The 22,806-nt window shown below is 44.1% G+C and overlaps 1 protein-coding gene across 3 annotated transcripts in view; it reads right to left on the bottom strand.

Moving 5' to 3' along the window:
• Positions 1 to 22,806, bottom strand: part of PDE6B (phosphodiesterase 6B) — a 36,747-nt gene continuing 13,941 nt past the window's right edge. For 2 of the 3 annotated variants that reach the window (XM_001512659.4, XM_007672832.3), the window contains 14 exons: positions 21,383 to 21,532; positions 20,598 to 20,741; positions 19,961 to 20,026; positions 17,449 to 17,595; positions 15,578 to 15,685; positions 12,513 to 12,622; positions 9,963 to 10,050; positions 8,219 to 8,319; positions 7,457 to 7,564; positions 6,534 to 6,597; positions 4,248 to 4,322; positions 3,634 to 3,717; positions 2,486 to 2,642; positions 1 to 145 (listed from right to left, as the gene is read on the bottom strand). In XM_001512659.4, coding sequence (XP_001512709.1) covers positions 84 to 145; positions 2,486 to 2,642; positions 3,634 to 3,717; positions 4,248 to 4,322; positions 6,534 to 6,597; positions 7,457 to 7,564; positions 8,219 to 8,319; positions 9,963 to 10,050; positions 12,513 to 12,622; positions 15,578 to 15,685; positions 17,449 to 17,595; positions 19,961 to 20,026; positions 20,598 to 20,741; positions 21,383 to 21,532 — 1,464 coding nt within the window. In that variant the 3' untranslated portion in view covers positions 1 to 83. The remainder of the gene's footprint in view (positions 146 to 2,485; positions 2,643 to 3,633; positions 3,718 to 4,247; positions 4,323 to 6,533; positions 6,598 to 7,456; positions 7,565 to 8,218; positions 8,320 to 9,962; positions 10,051 to 12,512; positions 12,623 to 15,577; positions 15,686 to 17,448; positions 17,596 to 19,960; positions 20,027 to 20,597; positions 20,742 to 21,382; positions 21,533 to 22,806) is intronic. The other variant, XM_039910662.1, reaches the window with a different exon arrangement.

The raw sequence follows: 22,806 nt of genomic DNA, 5'->3' as shown, positions 1-22,806 counted from the left end.
TGCAGCTCTGTAATCATTTTATCTGGATTTACACGACTAGGAATTAGAACTTCCAACCTGATACATTAAAATAATAAATAGCTTTAAAGGATGGTGCAGGTTGAAGACTGAGGTGAGGGGCCTCCATTGCAAACGTGTGTGGTCGCTGAAAGAGAAGAGAAAGAAATCTCATGAGTCTTGAGTACTGATCATTTGAAATCTCTTGTCATTCTTGTTTTTTTCTCTAATTAAAAATTAAGTCACCTTCTAGCTGCCTTTAGACCTTTTGCCAAACACCCACTCATTTTCCTTCCCACATGATCTCAAAGTTTGCCATTTCTCCATTCTTTTCCACTTCCTTACATGCTCGCTCTCTCTCTCTCTCATCCAACTCTCTCTGGCTCCAAATCATTTCTTGATCTCATTGTTATTTTAGTCGCCCAGTTTTTGTCATGCCACATCTCGTTAGTCTCGTGCCGGTGTGTGTATCTCAATGAGGGGCCCCGCTAGTGATCCAGGAATCGGGAGACCCGGCTTCTAATCCCGCTATAGCTATGCCAGCAGTGGTTGAAAGTGTCCGATCGAAGGACCGACCCGACAATTCTGCAAAATGGCTAGGCCCAGCAGCAGTCCAGCCGGCTCACATGGGCAGGGAAATACCTCAGTGGCTACCAAGGCCACCAGCCACCTGTCACGGCACCATAGTAGTAGCGCTTTGCTCTGGTCACTTCTGTTGTAAATGGGAGACTCCGTATCATCCGAATGTGTGGAAGTGCCATCAAGTGTGGATGTGGTTAAGTCTCTGCACCGTTTGTGAGTGTTTTTGAGGGTAGGTGTGACTTTGTGTATTTACTCAAAGGAAGGTAGTATGTCAGATTTTAAATGAAAGTCTGAGGTAAGACTCGATCATGCAAAATTCCTAGCCAGAGCCAGAGAAATCTTTTACCCTGCAAAGCCTTATTAGAGGCCCATCTCCTCCAAGAGGCCTTCCCTGGTTAAGCCCTCCTTTCCTCTTCTCCCACTCCCTTCTGGGTCACCCTGACTTGCTCCCTTTATTCATCCCCCCTCTCAGCCCCACACTACTTATGTACCTGCACTTTATTTATATCAATAATAATGTTGGTATTTGTTAAGCGCTTACTATGTGCAGAGCACTGTTCTAAGCGCTGGGGTAAATACAGGGGAATGAGGTTGTCCCACTTGGGGCTCACAGTCTTCATCCCCATTTTCCAGATGAGGTAACTGAGCCACAGAGAAGTTAAGTCACTTGCCCACAGTCACACAGCTGACAAGTGGCAGAGTTGGGATGTCTGTCTCCCCCTCTTAGACTGTAAGCTCGTTTGTGGGCGGGGAATGTGTCTGTTTGTTGCACTCTCCCAAGTGCTTAGTAGAGTGCTCTGCGCACAGTAAGCGCTCGCTAAATATGATTGACACTGCTACTGATGCCGTTGCCGACTTGTTCATTCCAAGCGCTTAGTACAGTGCTCTGCACATAGTAAGCGCTCAATAAATACTATTGAATGAATGAATGCCTGTTTACTCTTTTTAGTGTCTGTCTCCCCCCTTCTAGACTGTGAGCCTGTCGTGGGCAGGGATCGTCTCTATTTGTTGCTGAATTCCCAAGCGCTTAGGACAGTGTCCTGCACAAAGTAAGCGCTCAATAAATGCGATTGAATGAATGAATGGAGCGCTCTTGGGAGACGCTCCCTCAGATTCAGACCCGTGCAGGTGGTGGGAAGTCAAACCTCTCCAGCCAGATCCTGCTGAACTAGCCAATGCTAGCTCCCTTAAACAGCATGGCTCAGTGGAAAGAGCCTGGGCTTGGGAGTCAGAGGTCATGGGTTTGAATCCCGGCTCTGCCACTTGTCAGCTGTATGACACTGGGCAAGTCACTTCACTTCGCTGTGCCTCAGTTCCCTCATCTGTAAAATGGGGATTAACTGTGAGCCTCACGTGGGACAACCTGATTACCCTGTATCTACCCCAGTGCTTAGAACAGTGCTCTGCACATAGTACGCTTAACAAATACCAACATTACATTATTATTATTTTTATTAAACCCTCCTGCCTATCAATCATCAATCAATCGATGGCATTTATTGAGTGCTTACTGTGTTGGGAGAGTACAATACAACAGACTTGGTAGATCTATCTGATTTTTTATGGTCCAGACTATTTTTTGAATATCGATTCACATATGAGAGAAGACATGAGAGCCAGCCATCTTCCCATGAAAATGACCAATTAACCTAATATTGCACCGATAGCTTAGTTAATTGACTCCCACAGGTCTGTCTGTAGCTCTGTTCTTTTATATGACACACATTTTCCCAATTAAAAATGAGTTAATCTGAGAAAACACTGCTTGGTTTTGAGTCCCAATAATACACTGAATTGATTTCATCTAGATCTGCCAATCTACAAGTACATTAATGGCAAATTTATTGATGGCCCTAGTTTAAATTTTAATTTCTCCTTGACGTGAATTCGAGCTAAAGAATAAAACCTTTCTTTGAAGGGAGTCTCTCCTCTTCTTTTTTCTTTTCTTCTTCCAGTGCTTTTATTTTGTCATCATACTCGTCTGCAAGGGCTTTCCACTCCTTTCTATTATTCTGCAATCTCTCGAACATTGGCAGAATTTCCTCATGGAAACGTGAAAATTCCTAAACAAAATATTGAAAACAATCAAAGAGCTGGAGGTGGATTTTCCGCCTGTCTTTAAAAAAAGAGTGAGAAACCCATTTTCTTTAAGAGATGCAGTGTGGGCTAGTGTGTAGATCACGGGCCTGGGAGTCAGAAGGACTTGGGTTCTAACTGCAGTTCTTTCACTTGTCTGCTGTGTGACCTTGGGGGAGTCACTTTTCTGTGCCGCCGTTACTTCATCTGCAAAATGGAGATTTAGACTGTGAGCCCCATGTGGGACATGGATCGTGTCCTACCTGATTAGCTTGTATCTACCTCGGCACTTAATCCAGTACCATTAAAAAATACCTACAGAGGCTGCAGAATAGTGGGAGTTGTTCCCCATAAAAAATAGCTGCACATTTCCCCGTCACTCCCACATAAACAATACTGTAAGAAAAGCTTTTCGCCAATGCCCAAGTATCTTTTTTTTTTTAATAGCATTTGTTAAGCACTTACTATGTGCTGGGCGCTGAAGCCTGCGAGCCCCATGTGAGGCAGCCTGATTACCTTGTATTTCCCCCAGTGCTTAGAACAGCGCTTGGCACGTAGTAAGCGCTTAACAAATGCCATCATATTATTATTATTATTACAAGCTAATCAGGTTGGACAGGTACCTGACCCACATGGAGCTCACGGTCTTAATCCCCATTTTATAGATGAGGTGACTGAGGCACCGAGAAGTGAAGTGACTTGCCCAAGGTCACGCAGCAGACAAGTGGTGGAACCGGGCTTAGATCCCAGGTCCCTCTACCTCCCAGGCCCGGGCTCTATCCACTAGGCCACATTATTTCCTCCCTGAAAGGAGAGAAAAGTTATAAGCCGACCCCAAATTTTTACCAGACCTCCTTCCCACAGGGAGATTTACTGGAAGTAAAATGAATAGACCGAGGACTCTTTTCTCCTTTTCTAGTAGAAATTGTTACTTAGTGCAAGCAAGCAAGTGGTTATTTCTAAGACTAGCTAGCTTACCTTATATACAAATGTGCATACAAAGTCAATAAAACCAACTTGAAGTTTTGGAAGCTCAGCCGCTTTATTTCTATCCATCATAGGCTGGAGAGAGAAGGTTAAAAAAAGTTTGTGGTAGGTAGCAAAAACTGAGTGAAATATTACTCTTATTATGATTAAGAGGGCTAAAGATTTTGCTTAGACTTGGTAGAGGCTGGTTTAGAGGCACAAGCCTCATCCAAGTGGTGATCTGTAGCATATGAATTTAGGGGGTGGCATGCGTGGCACATATCAATTGTATTTGCTGAGCGCTTACTGGGTGCAGGACGCCGTGCTAAGCGCTTGGGAGACTACAACAATATAACAGACACGTTCCCTGCCCACAATGAGCTTACAGTCTAGAGAGAGAGAGAGAGAGAGACAGACATTAATACAAATAAGTAAATTATGGATATGTACGTAACATGCCGTGGGGCCCAGGGTGTACTGGTGAATAAAAGCAAGTTAGGGCAAAACGATTAACAAATACCATTAAAAAAACAACAAGGATGATGAGCTGCTTTAATGACATATTTTCTAACACATTTCTACTACTGTGTTGTGTGAGCTGTACGTGAGGTGTTTATGTTACTTACAATAGGCTGTTGATCAAGGACCGTTCTTTCCAGGTCACCTTGTTCCCAGAATTCAGCTGCCACAAGAAGAGCAACCTACGTTGCAAAACAGTAGAACTCACGTTAACAGGACATCTTCCGTGTGACAACTTAATAAGAAATTACTCACAGTCCCTCCTTGACTTTACACCTGTAGCTTTTCTATTCTACAGGGACCTCAGCTATCACATCGCTTTCATTCCCAGAAGTAATCCTCACTGCTCTGCTTCTACACCACACAATCAGGATTCCTCAAAAAGCCCAGCTCCCTCCTTCTTTGTCGTTTTACAGGGTCCTCCCGCTAAACGAAGTTTCCTTCGCTGTGAGGGTCTGCAAAAAAATCAGGTCTGCTCCTCTTGTCTGATCTTCTGATACCACAATGCTCAGTTAGCATACAATTGGAAAATTATTGAGAATGGCAAGGGGCCTGTGGGAAAGCTCCTGCTGACTTATGATTGCTGTTAATTTGAGGGTTACCTAGCATGCATTTTCCTAGATGAACTTACGTTTTACACAACTTGAATCCCAAGCATTTGGGAGTGCAGTAAAGCACGTGCGTGCTCACTGGTGATAAGTGATGGGCACAAAAGCACTGAGACTCCATGTGACTTGAGAAGCAGAGTGGCCTAATGGATAGAGTGCGGGCCTGGGAGCCAGAAGGCCCTGGGTTCTAATCCCAGCGCCGCCACCTGTCTGCTGAGTGACCTCGGGCAAATTACTCAACTTCTCTGTGCCTCGGTTACCTCATCTGTAAAAACGGAGATTAATACTGTAAGCCTCATGTGGACTGTGTTCAACCTGATTAGTTTGTATCTACCCCAGAGCTTAGTACAGTTCCCGGTGCATAGTAAGCACTTAAAAATACTATTAAAAAAAATAGACTAGGACAGAAAATTTCTAGAGGCTGTGGGGGAAGATTTTTCTTATAGCCTAGACTAGGTAGCAGGGTTGCTCTTTGCTCTCACTCACCCCTCAGGTTCTCAATTCTCCAAACTCTGTGAGATTCCTCAAAACTGGCTCTGGACTCCCACAGCATAGCGAGGACAGAGCTGGTTGTAGGCCTCCTAGATTATCCGATCTCATCCTAGTGTTAAGTCCCACCATCCATGACAGGCTCTGGGACTCGCTGGCTGGAGAACATACATTCCCCCCCACAGCACTTATATCCATATCCTTATACTCTACTATTTCTCCTAATGGAAACTGATTTTAATGTCTATCTCCCTCTCTAGACTGTATACTTCTGGTGGTCAGGGATCATGTTTGCCAGTCGATTGTATGGTACAGTGCTGTGCAGACAGTAATAATAATAATAATTGTGGTATTCATTAAGTGCTTACTAAGTGCCAGACACTGTACTAAGCGCAGGGGTGGATACAAGCAAATCGGGTTAGACACGGTCCCTGTCCCGCTTGGGGATCACAGTCTTAATCCCCATTTTACAGCTGAGGTATCTGAGGCACAGAGAAGTGAAGTGACTTGCCCAAGGCCACAGAGCAGACAAGTGATGGAGCTGGGATTAGAACTCATGACTGTCTGACTCCTAGGCCCATGCTCTAGCCTCTACTCCGTGCTGCTTCCCACCGCACAGTAAACGCTGAATAAATACCGTTGACTGGGCTGAAGCCCATTAAAAAAAAGCCCTGTTAATAAAGAGAATCTACCTGCTGGACATGCAGATAGAGAAGAGGTTGCTAAGCCACTGATTAGTCTTGAAAGTTATATTGTGGCATAAATGGTGGGTAGAGAAGCAGCATGGTCTAGTCCTGGCTCTGCCACTCGTCCGCTACGTGACCTAGGGCAAGTTACTTAATTTTTCTGTGCCTCAGTTACCTCATCTGAAAAATGGGGATTAAACCTGTGAGCCCCATGTGGAAGAGGAACTGTGCCCAACCTATCTTGTATCTACCCCAGCACTTAGTATAGTCCTTGGCACATGATAAATGCTTAACAAATACCATCAAAAGGTACACTGATTAGAATACATCATTGATCAAGCGCCTAATAAGTATGAACGAATGAATAATAAATACGATCGGACGAACATTAGTCATCAGTCAACATTAAAATCCTCAAGTTCTCCCTTTTAATAATTCTTACAGTATCACAAACCCTAAAAAGCCAGCTACAAGTGGCCTTAGATAGCCTTCGTTTTTTACACCGGAGGCAATCAAAATAGTATAGGATATTTAGAAACTTTTGTCATTTTCAGCACTGTAATTTAACAAATCTAAAAATTGGAGGGAGGTAGTGTATGAGACTTCTGACCTTACTCTGGACTTCCCAAGGCTTGGTAATAGCTGATAAGTCACACGCTGTCATCATCATTGCCCTGGAAAACAACCAGCAAATGAGTTTTAGCATCCACTCAGGAGATGGACTTTCTGTTTCAATGCCCTGTAGACTTCTGGCCCCAAATAAATCGTGGTAAAATAAATGAAGGAAGTGTGAGGTCTATAAGTGCCTGCAATACCCAACTATAGAAACCGACCCTTTAGTCATCCTGCTGTAACCCTATTTCAACCTTTCCTTTCTTCGGGGTCTCATTTCTTGTTAGAATGGGCTTCTGTTCTGCTAACTTTAATTCCTATCCTCAATCTCTCTCCTTAAATCCTCTTCAGTCCAGTTTCCCATTCCGGCAGTTTCTATAACCATTAAAGTAATGAATGAACAACTCAAGGCCAAATACAGAGACTCCGTTCAACACTGTCAATTCTTCTATTTGACATCAGATGATTCCCAAATTTACCTCTCCAACCCTGTAGACTGTGAGCTCGTCGGGCGTAGGGAACGAGTCTACCAACTCTGTTGCGTTGTAATCTCCCAAGTGCTTAGTACGGTGCTCTGCACCCAGTTAATAAGCACTTAGTAAGCACCAGTGATTGACTGACTGTGAGAAAGGGATCAAAATGGTTCAGCGAGTTGGAGTAGGGGCCTGATGGAGAGGTAGATGACCGTGTCTAGGACCCGGGGTGGGTAGCAGAGGCGGATGATATGGATTTCAAAGGAAGATGAAGCTGACTCCTCCCCCTTTCCCAGTTTGTCCCCGGGGAGTGAGAGAAGATGAGATTCTACCCCCCGATCGAGGATAAGCCTGCTTTAAGTCATAAGGATTTGCTCCCCATGACAAATTCCCAGGCCCACCCGCACCCCCCAACAAAATGCTAATACTCTAAAAGAGAGTTACTTACATAACAATCTCTTTTCTCGTAGTCTCCAGTGATAAATATTCTACCCAGCTCTTTTTATCATCATACCCTTTGGATTCATCAACGATCTTCTGAAACATAGTTCTTTTCCTTTAAGCACAAAAAAGAAAGGGATAAAATGCAGTGTTAAAATGGCCCTATGGATTCATTTTCAGTGTTGAAAAAAAACCCATTTTCCTTTGGATATATATTCCCATCCTCTCAACTCCCCAAGGCCATGCTCCACCAACTTTATTCAAAGCATGAAACGTGTTATCTCTTGAAGAGCCAGGCTACTCACATTCCTATCACTCTTGTCATCTATGAAGTATTTTCTTAATAATTCACTTCACAGGACAACTGTGAAGTGCTTAATACAGTGCCCGGCACCCAGTAGCCACTCAATAAATATACCATTGATTGATTAGCATGATTGGGCACATCAGTGCCGCCTGACTCTTCGGAGTGGGACTCGGATGCTGGGGAGGCCGTATGGGTGTTGACAAAGTTGGTTAGGGTGGGCACAATCAGATGCATCCCCACCCCCTCCCGGAACCCTGTCCTTTTCTAAACTGCGGCCAGGGTTGTCTGCACCTGAATCTAGACTTGACCAAAACCACTAAGACCAGCCCCCATTTCTGAGGGATGGAAGGCTGGCTCGGCTGTCATCCTAGCACTCTAAAACCCATTCATTAGTCTGAGCGCTGCAGTGGACTAGGAACTTCCGCTTTCATCTACGGTGTTTTGCCTATGAACATCACTTACTTGAAGTACAGCGCTAAATCCGTGGCTATGATGGCAATATCCATCAAATGGATCACGTGTTCAAACTGCCTTCGGTTGAGATTCTGGTAGATGTTCAGAGTCTAAAGCGGAAGCATTTCTAAAGTCATCACAGCACAGTATCACCACGACCACCCCTGAGTAGGGGATTTGAGCTATGCTATTTGGGTATAATAACAGGAATGGAAATTTTCCAGGGAGAGTCATGCAGTCTGCTAAGGGCCCTCAGTCTACTAATTAGCCTGCAGATTATTTAAAATGCACTCGGGGATCCCAAAGTAAAAAACTGCCAGTCCCCCTAGGAGTATCTTTTTTTTGTTTTAGTGGTATTTGTTAAGTGCTTACTATGTGCCAAGCACTGTACTAAGCTCTGGGGTAGGTACAAGCTAATCATGTTGGACACAGCTCATGTCCCACATGGGACTCATAGTCTTTATCCCCTTTCTGCAGATGAGGGAACTGAAGCCTAGAGAGGTGGAATGACTTGCCCAAGGTCACAAAACAGACACTTGCTGGGCAGAGCTGGGATTAGAACCCAGGTCCTTCTGACTCCCAGGCCCTTGCTCTATCCACTAGGCTACACTACTTCTCAATATGAGTATCATTCGTACAGCAACAAACGTGAGATAAGGCTTTATTTGAAGCCAGCTATTTTGGAAGGAGAGAATCAACTCGACTTTCCCTCCTGGTTAGAAGAGAGGCTGATATAAATCTCCCACCCGCCCTCTCGGCTCTGCAGTACCTCAGTGCTGGTCTAAGGGGTGCCTGTCCAAAGGGACGTGACCCCAGAGGGCATAGGATGCGTTAGCTGTGGAGTTGGATAAACGTACAACAGCTAACCCTGCACTTCTGGGGCCAGAGTTTGGTCCCTCTGCTCCCTCTATCCCCCCCCTTTCACCTCTCCGCAGCTAAACCCTCTTCTCCCTTTCCCTCTCCTCCTCCCCCTCTCCCGTCCCACCCCCTCAGCACTGTACTCATCCGCTCGACTGTCTATATCTTCCTCACCCTATTTATTTTGTTTAATGAGATGTACATCGCCCTGATTCTATTTATTTGCCATTGTTTTTATGAGATGTTCTTCCCCTCGACTCTATTTATTGCCATTGTTCTTGTCTGCCTGTCTCCCCGATTAGACTGTAAGCCTGTCAAAGGGCAGGGACTGTCTCTATCTGTTACCGATTTGTACATTCCAAGTGCTTAGTACAGTGCTCTGCACATTGTAAGCGCTCAATAAGTACTATTGAATGAATGAATGAACTGAGCAGAACAAACCCCCTCCACCTTCTGGAGCATGGAGTTGCTGGGAGCTTTGAGTTTATTTTGTTCTGGAACTGGAGAGAATCTAGCAGGGTTGCCTAAAGGAAAAGGGACTGTGTCTGATCTCCGTACATTATCTACCCCAGCACTTAGCACAGTGCTTTGCACACAGTTAGCACTTAATAAATCCCACAATTATCATTATTATTATTAGTAGCCACCCTGGCCCCAAAGAAGAATTTTGCTTCAGAAGAAAACCCCAATTTATCAGACGGCACCTTTTAAGGGAGTTTTCAAAAAACGCGTATAGCATTACGGAGGCTGTTGGTTTAGTAAACAAGATATTTAGTACTTGTATAGCGTTATTAAGACTGGGACTTGTACTTTTTAAATAAGCGGCTTATGGAAAGCTAGTAACTGAGCTTGGCTATTATCGTCTAATCAACTTGATTAGCATTATATCACAAACCTCATCTGCAAGTAAAAACTTCCCAAACTCCAAATGGTGTCTTTCTAAAATGGATGATCCATGAAGCTTTGCTAATGGATTCTGAGATCTGGTTGTAGAAAAAAAGTTATTAGAACATATCAATACATATCAACCCTTCCCACCCAAAACACACCTGCACCCTCTCACAGAAACTCACCCCACTCAGAGGTTACATTGTTCACAAGTTATGACAACTTATCATTCACAACCAACTCAGTTAGGAAAGTAAGACATCGTCTAGTTGATATCAGAAAAATGTGTGGATTTACTAATAACAAGTAATCCAAAAAATTGCTTTTACAAGCGAGATTCTCATTCTTCCAAACCTTTTGAGGGCTCACTATGGAGGTGGACTGTCTTTCCAGCTAGAATTAAATCCTCATTCTGGTGGGTTAAGTAGAAAGGAGCTGTAGGGGTGAAGTCTCACATGTTAACTGTACCCCAGTCATGCCGTAAAACAAGTCACAAATAGGGCTGAGAACCTGAGGTGCCCTCACAAATGCCAACTATCTGGGCCCCAGACTTTCCTCTGCTATGGTAAAACAGACAAAACAGACCCATTCAAAGCAAGCATATTGCTGAAGAATCAATCGTCTTCCATTTTTCTGCCTTCCCCAAGCACTCTTTTGCGGTTCTGAGGAAACGATCTTAGCGCAATACAGTATGGATTTGAGGAACTGAGATCTGGACATTTAGGTAGAAAGTGTAGACAATCAAGTCTTCTCCCAGAATAAAAACAGCAGCGTATTATGAGTCAAGATTCAGGCGCATATAGAATATTGGTCCTTAAGGAATGAGAGACAGTGAGGAAAAAGAGAAAACTGCCAGGTGCTGCAACATTAAACACAACCACCCAACAAGGGGCAGCCTTTTGTGTGCACAATGCAGCCAAGACAATGGGGTTAATATTGACCTTTTCAGCCACAAGTGAACTCTGAGATGAATTTTCACGATCAATGGTGTCTCTTCAAATACAAAGGAAAACATTCTCTCCCTCTTCTCTCTCTCGATTGGTAGCAGCATTAGGTCTTTAGGAATAAATGCTATCCGTCTGTTCTGGGTTGGCCAAGGCTTGATCTATTAGTCAGTTAGGGCCTAAGTGGTTTTATTCCTCTTTACAGAGGTTAAGCGATCCAAGCAAGTACACTTAGCTCATAGCACATAGTGATGCTGAAAACACCACTCAGTGGTGACTGAGCCTCAGTTTTTTTCCCATTAATAAAGATGCTATTTGTTAAGCGCTTCCTATGTGCCAAGCACCGTTCTAAGTGCTGGGGTAGATACAAGGTCATCAGGTTGTCCCACGTGGGGCTCACAGTCTTGATCTCCCTCTTTCAGATGAGGTGACTGAGGCACAGAGAAGTTAAGTGTGTTGCCCCCAGGTCACGTAGCAGACAAGTGGCCGAAGCGGCATTAGAACCCACGATCTCTGACTCCCAACCCCGGGCTCTTTCGGCTAAGCCCCGCTGCTTCTCCATTAGGCCCAACTGAGGTCTGGTAAATACTTTGAGGAGAAGCAGCGCAGCTCAGTGGAAAGAGCACGGGCTAGGGAGTCAGAGGTCATGGGTTCTAATCTCGGCTCCGCCGCTTGTCAGCTGTGTGACTTTGGGCAAGTCACTTAACTTCTCTGGGCCTCAGTCGCCTCATCTGTAAAAGGGGGATGAAGACTGTGAGCCCCACGTGGTACAACCTGACCACTTTGTATCCCCCAGCGCTTAGAACAGTGCTTTGCCCATAGTAAGTGCTTAACAAGTACCACCATTATTAGGGAAGCGGCGTGGCTCAGTGAAAAGAGGCCGGGCTTGGGAGTCAGAGGTCATGGATTCGAATCCCCGCTCTGCCGCTTGTCAGCTGTGTGACTGTGGGCAAGTCACGTCACTTCCCTGGGCCTCAGCGACCTCCTCTGGAAAATGGGGATGAACCTCACATGATGACCCTGTATCTCCCCCAGCGCTTAGAACGGTGCTCTGCCCATAGTAAGCGCTTCACAAATCCCAACATTATTATTACTGTTATTACCAAGAGCCAGTCCTACTACTGCCGTGGGCAGGGAACGTGTCTGCTGTACTGTACTCTCCCAAGCGCTCAGTACGGTGCTCTGCATGCAGTAAGCGCTCAATAAATGCCATCGAGTGATGGACTGGCCCCCAGAATGGAAACTTTAGCACGGCTGTGCCCGCTGGCAGAGGAGAAAAGCAAAATGGCCACAGGGTGGCATTACCTCACCTCAGACTCAGCCCTTCCCAGCCCGCTAAATGGCTCCCCGGCCGAGCCTTGATGGATTCTTTCTCGCCTCTCCTCTATGTACAATCGATCAGACTGCCAGTGATTTACAGTGCCTATGGCAAATTTGGAATAAGAGGCTTGTTTGGTGTTGTTTTCCTAAATAATCAATTACACTCCGGGAGGGTTTAGATCCCGCAAGATGGCAACCCTTTCGATTCCGGCAAGAAGGAGCGGGCCCGGTTCAATTCGGACTCCTCGCGGCCCTTACCACCCCACGGACGAACAGAATCACTGAAATCGTACTTCATCTGGTAAAGGTTGTTGGTTCCCCTGTGGTCAATATCATGACACAGACCGGCAGTCACCATCGCCAAAGCCTCCAAATCTGTGTAGTAACTTTTCAGTTTGCCGGTCTGCAAAGAAAGAATCAGAGCGTTGCGTTAACTCCTCTTCTGTTTCTAACTTCTGAAAGGCAAAACTACATTTTGCAAACGTGGCAAGAGGATTTAATAATGCCGGCTATCCAGTGACGATTCTAATGGAGCCGCTCGCTTTCTCTATTCCAAAGATTTCGGCAGTGCGGTTTTCACATATGGGGGTCTTGATTCCGGGGTCAGTATTTTCTCCACTAAATGCTATGGTCCGATGCGTAAACACCGACAAAATTTCAAAGTCATATTATTCTCCCGCAACGTTGAATCTTTCACTCTTCTGAAATTCTGACGTGCCTCCCGTAGATCGAAGTTACTGAACACGTGGTCGGTTCGACGTCATCGACGATGGCATTTATTGAGCGCTTGCTATGGGCAGAACGCTGTACTAAGCCGGCTGCCACTTCCGTATACGACTGCATCTCTCAGACTAACACGGTGATTCCTCTTCTGACTGTTTGAGAACTGTCTTGTGGCAAAACCTCGTCTTAAAAAAAGAGGTAGATTCATTTAGAATTACTAAAAGACTGGTTTACTAGTTTTAAAAATAGGAGTTAAGGGATTGATACTGTATACAAGCTTCCGATTAGGTATCAGGGAAGAAGTGATCTTATGCTGTTAATTCAATATATTTCTAGCTTGGAAGAGTACAGTGTAACAGAGTTCGTAGGTAAAAAGCTATGCCAAGAAAGGAATTCTTAAATCATGGGCTCATGAATCTGTTCTGATTCCCTGCCTTCAGGCTAGTAAAAAACTGATTATTCATGGTTGAATGTTCTTTCCCTAAAGATCTCAGGGATAATAATAATAATTATGGTATTTGTTAAGCGCTTACTATGTGCAGAGCACTGTTCTAAGCGCTGGGATAGATACAGGGTAATCAGATTGTCCCACGTGGGGCTCACATTTTTTAATTCCCATTTTACAGATGAGGTAACTGAGGCACAGAGAAGTTAAGTGACTTGCCCAAGGTCACACAGCAGACAAGTGGCGGAGCCAGGATTAGAACCCACTACCTCTGACTCCCAAGCCTGTGCTCTTTCCACTAAGCCATACTGCTTCATGTTTACCGACTCTGTTGTCTTGGACTCTCCCGAATGTTTAGTACTGTGCTCTGCACAGGGTAAGCGCTCAATAAATACCATTGATTGATTGCCCTTTCAGTCCCTCTCAAGTCAGCCGGACATCCGCCTAGCAGTAATATTGTTGAGCCTAGCATTTCCGAGCTTGTCATTAAGGGCATCAGGTTGGATAGAATCAAAAGTCTTCTTCGTCCTTGCTTGTATGGTCTGTCACTCTATTAGAGAAGGGAATTAAATTTGTCCGATATAGATTTGCTCTTCACAAACCCTGTCGATTGCCTCCTACTAACGTATGCTCTTCCAAGTGGTTGCAAATTGATTGTTAAAGAGGTTTCAATCTTAATCTGGCCGATCTATACCGAATCGTCATCTTTCTCATCTCATTTTCAAGGCAGAAACAACATTTGTTCTATTTCCAATCCCTGAGGACTTCAGGCTCCCGTGAGCCCTCAAAAATAAGGGTTAGCGACTCTGCGGTAACATCGGTCGACTTCTCAAGTACTCTAGGATTCACATCATCAGGGTCTGATGATTTAAATCCATCCAGTTTCAAAAAATCCCCTTTAACTGTTTCTTCCCCCGTCTTAGTTTGGCTTTCCGACCTTTCATCGCAGGTGGGACTTGGCTTTGTATGGACCCTAACTGAGCCCTCCTTTCCGCTCCTCCCGCTCCCTTCCGCAGGGCCCTTGTGCTTGGATTTGCATCCTTTATTCATCCCTCCCTCAGCCCCCCAGCACTTACCTGCGTATCCGTCATTTATTTATTTATGCTAATGTCCGTCTCCCCCTCTAGACTGTAAGCTCGGTGTGGGCAGGGGACGCATCTACCAACTCTGTTATATTATACTCTCCCAAGGGCTTGGCAAAGTGCTCTGCACACCAAAAGTGCTCAATAAGTTCAACTGATCGATCGATTGATTGACCAGTTGACCGGGGCACCAGAAAACGTGCTGCGGTTCCCCAAGTCAGAGTTTAGGAAGAAAATGATCTAAAAGGATAACGATTTTTCTATGATTTAAAGCCGAAGCTAGATTATAGATCCAGTAAAAATGAATAATAGTTTGAAAGTTGGCTCTTTAGTAATGTGAAGACGTAAACTATCAGTCTTCGCATTTGGGCGCCGCCCCTTTAATCAGCAGCCACAGCAGCAATCTCTTGTAGGCAAGAATGATTTTTCCTCTACAGCAGAAAAAGGCTTACAAATAGCATGTTTTTGAGATGTGGTTTACCCCAAGGCTGCCGCTGGAATTAGAGTGATCTTAGCAGCTGCTTGCTCTAGAAGTTGGTCTTATTCCCTCAGGATACTTATCAAATTGCCACTTCGGTAATGCTGATGGAAAAATGTCAAGGATAAAAATATTCCACATCATTACGGCCAAGAATCACATTGTTACATGCTGCCGGGCCCATCTACTCAAGAGCTGATTAGAGATCAGCTGTTTGGAGGAGATGGTGGTCACAGCAAAGCAATTTGAGAGAGCCACCTGCTTCTGTCTCCTCCAAACCGAAGATGATCCGCTGCTAAGTGGATCGGCAGTTTACTCAGGATTGGAAGAGGTCAGTCAATCGTATTTTTTGAGCACTTACTCTGTGCAGAGCGCTGTACTAAATGCTCGACAGAGTACAATATAACAGACTCATTTCCCGCCCACAGTGAGTTTACAGTCTAGAGGGGGAAGCAGAGGAGTGTACCTTCCTCAAATTCCCATGCATCCACGATATTGCACATCCTCGTGATCTTGGGCATTCTAACACTGGGACAATCCTGGAGGCCAAGCCCGGTAGAAAGAGTGCATGGCCTTACAAGAAATGGAAGGGAAAAGAGAATAAAAATTTTTAAAACCCCAGTAAATTACCATTAAAAGGGTGAACATGGTTTGTGCCACATTGAAACCGTGACGCCAGTTGTGGTAAGTAATCCTCCGGTAGCCTTTGCTGATTGAATACAGAAATCTCACCAGCACCTGGACACAAAGAGAAGGAGAGCAACACAGTTGCCAAACAACAGATTGATCCCGATTCGTCATACCAGTGATATCCTCTACTGCACACCAAGTAGAGAAAAACCCTCTTCCTTCCCTTTCTCCCACGCCTAGATTCTTCTCTAAAACCAGCAGATAAAAATCTGGTCGGCTGGGGAGCGGCAGCGGGATGTTTGCGGAAAGGGCAGGAGAGAGGGCAGGAAAGACCCGCTTTTCGGGAGTTTTGTTTTTTACGGTATTTGTTAAGCGCTTACTATGTGCCAGGCACCGTACTAAGTTCCGGGGTAGATGCAAGATAATCAGGTTGGACCCAATCCACGTCCCAACACGGGGCTCAGGGCCTCAGTCCCCATTTTACAGATGAGGCGACTGAGGCCCGGAGAAGCTAACTGACTTGCCCAAGGTCACATAGCAGTCAAGTGGCAATGGAGACAGGCACATATAAATTGTATGAATACACCAGGAGCAGGAGGAAAAATTGAGATGAAACTGGTAATAGCACAAGTATGGAAAAATGAAACGAATGAATAAATAAGTGGAGCATGTCGACTGATATCTGCATAAGTGCTAAGGGTTGCCTGACACCATGACTTGCAGACTTAATATGCTGTTACAGTCAATAACAGTTTTTGGAGCATAAGCTATCCAGTCATTCTTTTTGGAGGAATTAGACACAGCGTAGGAACCTGTCAAAGGTGGATAGACAGAAAGGTGACCTAGAATAAAGAACTCAGACTCAGGAAATGACTTCGTTGGTCTCAATATCATCAGGTTTGCACTTGAATTATTTACTTTTGGGCACCAAATTTTGTAAGTATGGAGGAGAGTTTGCAAGTGAATGGTCTGAGGAAAATAATGAAAAAGAAAAAAAAAACCTTACGGAAAACTGTGGTATTGTGCTTTTAAACAGTGAGTTTTTTCCCGAATTTTGGTTTCGCTTCACAGTAAGAGTTCATTTTTACTGTCTCTACAACTATATAATTACTCTATTAAATTTATTCTTACGTAGTCTTATCTTATTACTGTAAAGTATCCTAACAGAATTGACATATTTGTATAAATTTTAACAGGTACGAAAAGTATATATGGGGGCAATGAGGAGGTTGGTGGAGAGAGTAAATCATATTAATTCACATTATATCATTCATATTATTGGATATTGAATATTATCCATATTAATGCCTGCCTCCCCCTCTAGACTGTAAGCTCATTATGGACGGATTTCTGTTGTAGTGTACTCTCCCAAGCGCTTAGTACAGTGCTCTGCACGTAGTAAGTGCTCCGTCAAATACGATTGATTGATTGACTGAGGGTTGAAATGTTACCACAGTATGGCCTCTGAAGACCATATTTGGTAGCATTAGAGAGGGAGGGATGACGATGGAGTCTCCTGTGTAAAGCATGGAGATTTTGGGATTGAGAACCCCCTGAGAAGGAAATGATTTTAGTGCTAGTGGTTGTGCAAACTGACACACTCTCACCCCCTGTCAATCATGTTCCCACTGGGGCAGTGGGTGCAACAAGGGATTAGATGGGCAGAGGTGCAGCAGATGGCGAGAGTGACGTGCACGGAAAACTTTATGTAAAAAAACTCATTTACAGCCAAAGTGATCATAGCAGAGCGCCAGTGCTTTAGAGAGGGACTACTGTAATCCATTCATACAGGAAACATTATGAACCTCCAATTGTCGTTGTCTTCAAATGTCTTCCCCTATTTTCATTTTTAAATCAAGACGGTCACCTACCTCTTGTGGAATCTGAAACTTCTTCACCACTCCAAGCTCGTAGTACATTTGAATGCCGCATTTCACAAGCTCAAGTTCGGTGCATTCCAAATCAGAGAAATGGAACTCGTAGATCCCAAATTTGTTAGGACCTGGCAATTCCATTTTCTGAAAACAAATGTTAGGGAGAATTTCAGTGCTTCAGCCATTTCTTAAATCAATATCACAAATTCCTCTTAAAGCTAAGTGTTACAGGAACAGCTTCTCTTTCAGATGGGACCGTTGCTTTTACGGCATTCAATTAGTTTTCTCCATCCTACATATCAACTCGCTTTCCCACTACGCCCCAACACTCAGTCTTCAACCTCTCAAGCTAATCTACTCACAATACCCACATTCTCGCCTCTCCTTCCACCGACTTCCTGCTCCCACCCTTTCCTTGAAATGGCAATCATAGCTGTAGTCATATACTGAACCCGAATTTAGCTATTCGAACGTAAGCATTCATATTTGCTATGCAACAGCCAATCAAATTAAAATGAGACTCATTCTGTCATACATTCCATGCCACTGAGGGGAGATCAAATTATTTTTTAATTAAAATTCACTTCTGAGTCACACGCTGCATTTCTTGTCCCTACCTCAATTACATGTTCAAAAGCATTTTTGCTGGAATCTACCGTCTGTAGACACACACACACACACACACACACACACACACACTTTCTTTCTCTCTCTCTCTCTCTCACTGGTTAAGGACAATATTTTCAAGGAGCTAGAGACTCATTCCCCGCCATCTGGGAATCCCAGAATGTAGCCCAGTCCAGTCCTTGTCTGTGCTCAACCGAGTTCCGGCCCCTGCTCGTTCCAGATCCATTTAGTATGGATCAAAGCACGGAACAGGAGTGAGGCCGGTCAGAAATGGCTTGAAATCCACTTTCATTCATTCATTCAACCGTATTTATTGAGTGCTTACTGTGTGCAGAGCACAGTACTAAGCGCCTGGGAGAGTACAATACAACACATTCCCTGCCCACAACGAGCTTACAGTCTAGAGGGAATAATAATAGAGGGAGATACAAGATAATCAGGTCACCAAGACAGCTATTGATTTTCAGATTCCCCACAATTATTAGATGATAATATGGTTTCCGGCCCTGAAATTGCTGGTCCAGACGAAACAATCCAGAAGGGCAACAGCAATGGAGGATAAAGGGCCTGGGCCCAGCAGTCAAGAGGCCTGGCTTGTAATTTTGCTTCCTGCCATTAACTCTCTGTGCGATGCAAAGAGAGTGCCTTTCCCTCTCTGGGCTTCCATTCTCACTTCTGTAAAAGTTTACACAACTCTTACTTTCTCTCCCTCATGAAAGGAATGTGGAATTTAACAAACTGCCCTTTCACCGCTTTCCTTCTCACTAAGGAATTAGAGAAAGTTGAATGACTACTGTGCTTTCTCTTTGCTGGGAGTTTTGAAGAACCTTTGTCCTAGAATTATAGCATCCCCTACCATTTAGGCTACCTAATTTAACCACTTTCAAGAGCACTGCTACTCACGCACGTTAATTCTATAAGAATAACACCTAGAATGTGGATAACTCTTTCATTTTTCCAAAGCACTTTAACCTCGGCTAACTTGTTTTATTCTCCCACATTCATTTGAGGTAGAGAGGGATAGGTATTACCATTCCCATTTACAGGAAAGAAAAGCTAAGTTCCAGAGAGGACAGGTGGAGAAGCAGCGTGGCCAAGTGGATAGAGCACAGGTCTGAGAGTCGGAAGGACCTGGATTCTAATCCCAATTCTGCCACTTATCTGCTGGGTGACCTTGGGCAAGTCACTTCACTTCTATGTGCCTCAGGTACCTCATCTGTAAAATGGGGATTAAGACTGTGAGCTCCATGTGGAACATGGACTGTGTCCAACCTGATTAGCTTGTATCTACCCCAGTACCTGGCACGAAGTAAGCGCTTAACAAATACCTTTTTTTAAACTCTTTTTTTAAAAAGGTGGCTTGCCCAAGTTCACTCAGCAGGCTGGGGTAGATCTAGGGGCAGCAACTAGGTCTCCTGATTCCCAAATCAATGTTCTCTTCACTAATATGTTTATTGTTGTATTGTGCTCTCCCTAGAGATTAGTACAGTGCTCAGCACAAAATAAGCGCTCAATAAATCCGATTGAATCGATCATAGTACTTCCTGCTGCCCCGTAGGGTAGCTGTCATGTGCCACAGCATTCCCTAGAAGTGATTTTGAAGCCATTTCCTGTTTGACCCCACAAATTTTCAATTCAGGGGTTGCCATGCTGTGATCCCAAATTAGTACAGTGCTCTGCACATAGTAAGTACTCAATAAATACGATTGAATGAATGAATGAGCAGCCGGGAATGGCTGGCCCGAGTCAGCTTTGTGTAAATCATACCCCCCTCTAGCATTTCAGATCTGTGGGATCCCTGGCTTGCCCAAACTCCTTCGGGGCTCCAGCTGCACCTTTCCATCCCTTTCTTTGGCAGGAAACTTGGAGGTCGATCTCTTACCAATATTTTACCAAGCTCATCTTCATCACAATCTGCCGGCTCTTTCCCCAGTTTCTCTCGTGTTGGCTAAAGAGAGAATGATATTTGTTTTTATGTATTTGTGAAAATTTTCATATTTAAAGCGGTAGATATTATATGGTGAGTCTCCTGAGTAGGACCAACCCATCTAAACTGCTTTAATTAAATCTTAGGAATCATCAACGTAAGTGCTAGATTCATTAAAAAAAAAGCTATTTGAGCTCAATCCTATCAAATCACTGTATAATCCTTCACCTCTGGAGAAAATATGAAAGCAGACTCCTTTTAGAAATGAGTTATGTAGGCTTAAAGAGAGATTCTTCATGTTGCCCTAACATGATCTGAGACTATCATACTTTCTGACCTTAATGATATAATAAAAATGCTGCTTTTCATTTTTTCCAGCTTGTTTATATTTCCAGGATAATAACATTTATCATTTGATATTGCTATATTATGCAACCATAGTTTGGAAATTTAATTCAAAAATCAAATTTGTTTTTATTACGATTAAAGATCATTTAAATAGCCCACAAATATGAATCATGCTATGAATTTTAATCTAGTCATCTAAATATGACTAATGCTCTAGCATTCTAGAGATCTAAAATGCAAATACCAGGACTTCTTGAATTTCATCTTTGTCGCATTTCACATGATACAGCACCATGTCCTGAGCAATGTCCTTCCGATTCTCTAATTTATTCATCTTGTCATAGGTATCGGTATTGAGTACAGACCAGCCGAGAAACTGTGTTAGAGACTTCAAAACCAAACAGAGCAGTTGAACTATAGGTCTCCAATGCCACTTATTTGAATACTTCTTTTTAATCTGGTTTCATAGTTCTAGAAAAAATATTCTCCACAAATTCTTCAATTATGCGATAAAATGGTGATTTATCCAGCTTTTCCTCCCCATCCCACTTCTCACCTTCAAGTTCATCACCTCCCAAATGACTTTTTGAGAACTACAACTATCTTGTTTCAAATTCAAAAATTCGACAACAAAATAGGTTGAAGTGGACCCTGTCAGCCTCCTTTCTGAACTGGATCACACATCCCTGGTGGATGACTCGCGACAAGGTGATTTAAAGTCGGAAGGGAAGTCAGGCTCTCCAGTTCAACATGGACCCAACTGGATAATTCCCAACGACACCAAGACTGGACCGTGTGCCCTCAGGTCAGCCTGCCAGTCCTAAGCAATGGGTCCTTCAGGGTTTGGGATCAACACCAAGTGTTCACACAAGTGATATGGCTCCTGAACATCCCGGCATCCTCTGGGGCAAGTGAACTGCAAAAATATTCTGAACCATTGCACTGTGGGGTTCCAGGGATTTAGCCTAAGGTTTTTGGGTTTGTTTTTTCCAAAAGCTCATTCAGATGTACTGTAATCAACACTTCTACCTCCATGAGTACTTCGTCCTGTTCATCAAATGGCTTTCCATCTTTCCTGTTGTAAAAAGTGGCGACACCAACAATTTCTTCTTTTTTGTTAACTATTGGCATGGAAAGGACATTTTTGATAATCCACCCAGAGTCATCTAAAGGGCCTTCCTAAAAATAAATAAAAAAAGATGAATTATCATCCAAAAAATGTATTTATCGGCTATCAATCTGGGCCGAGCACTGTACTGGGTCTAGGTGCTATAGTGAATTGCTCTGCCCTGGAGATGTTTACGATCTAAAGAAGACGGGGAAGAACACATGTACTGGGAAAATGCAATTGGATGAAACGGGATGTATTTTTCCCTTCGGCTTCTTAAATGCTAACATGCTAAACGATAGTCTGTGCAGCACAGTGACAGACAGGGAATCTGGCTCAGAATTGAAAATGGTTTTGAGGTAAGATTTCCAACCAATCCTTGCCATCCCTTTCCTTCTGCTCTCATCCTTCATTTCCCACTGCAGCCCTAGTGGCAGCCTCTCTAGACTATAAGCTCGCTGTGGGCAGGGAATGTGTCTGTTCATTGTTAGAGTGTACTCTCCCAAGCTCTTAGTACAGTGCTCCGTGCACGGTAAGTGCTCAATAAATACAATTGAATGAATGAATGAATGAGCCCTCTCTTTTTTGCCCCATTTCCCCTGCCCTTACTGAGGCTTCATTTCTTTCTCACGACACCAGCTAAGGTCCCGGTCCTCACCGTCCCCGGCCATTAAACTCCCTGGGTGGGGAGGGGAGAAAAACCACATCTAGATGGAGCAGCACACGGACCAAATAGATGAGGCCTAGTTCAACTTGGCCTGCCCTAGTTCTGATCGATCAATGAAGTGTATTTATTAATACAAGCAGAGCACTGCATTAAGCACTTGGGAACATACAGTGTAACTGAGTTGGTAGACCCGTTCCTTGCTCACAACGAGTTTACTGTCTAGAGGGTAGGACAGATATTAATAGCAAGCAGTAAAGTTGTGGATATGGTCATCAGTGCTGTGGGGCTGAGTGAAGGGGTGAATAAAAGGTACGGATCGAAGTGCAAGCCCAGTTCCAATCCCGATCTGGGATCTGTTTTTGCCTCTGGCATCTTGGGGCCGAGCCAGACAAGAATAATAATAATAATGATGACATTTGTTAAGTGCTTACTATGTGCGGAGCACCATTCTAAGCGCTGGGGTAGATACAAAGTAATTAGATCGTCCCACTTGGGGCTCACATTTTCTAAACCCCATTTTTCCAGATGAGGTAACTGAGGCCCGGAGAAGTGAAGTGACTTGCCCAAGGTCACACAGCAGACAAGTGGCAGAGCCAGGATTAGAACCCACGACCTCTGACTCCCAAGCCCGGGCTCTTTCCTCTGAGCCACGCTGCTTCAGAATGACGAGACTGGTCC

Source organism: Ornithorhynchus anatinus, chromosome X3 (genome assembly GCF_004115215.2).
Source record: "Ornithorhynchus anatinus isolate Pmale09 chromosome X3, mOrnAna1.pri.v4, whole genome shotgun sequence".
Taxonomy (NCBI): domain Eukaryota; kingdom Metazoa; phylum Chordata; class Mammalia; order Monotremata; family Ornithorhynchidae; genus Ornithorhynchus; species Ornithorhynchus anatinus.
This window is presented reverse-complemented; position numbering and strand designations above follow the sequence as displayed.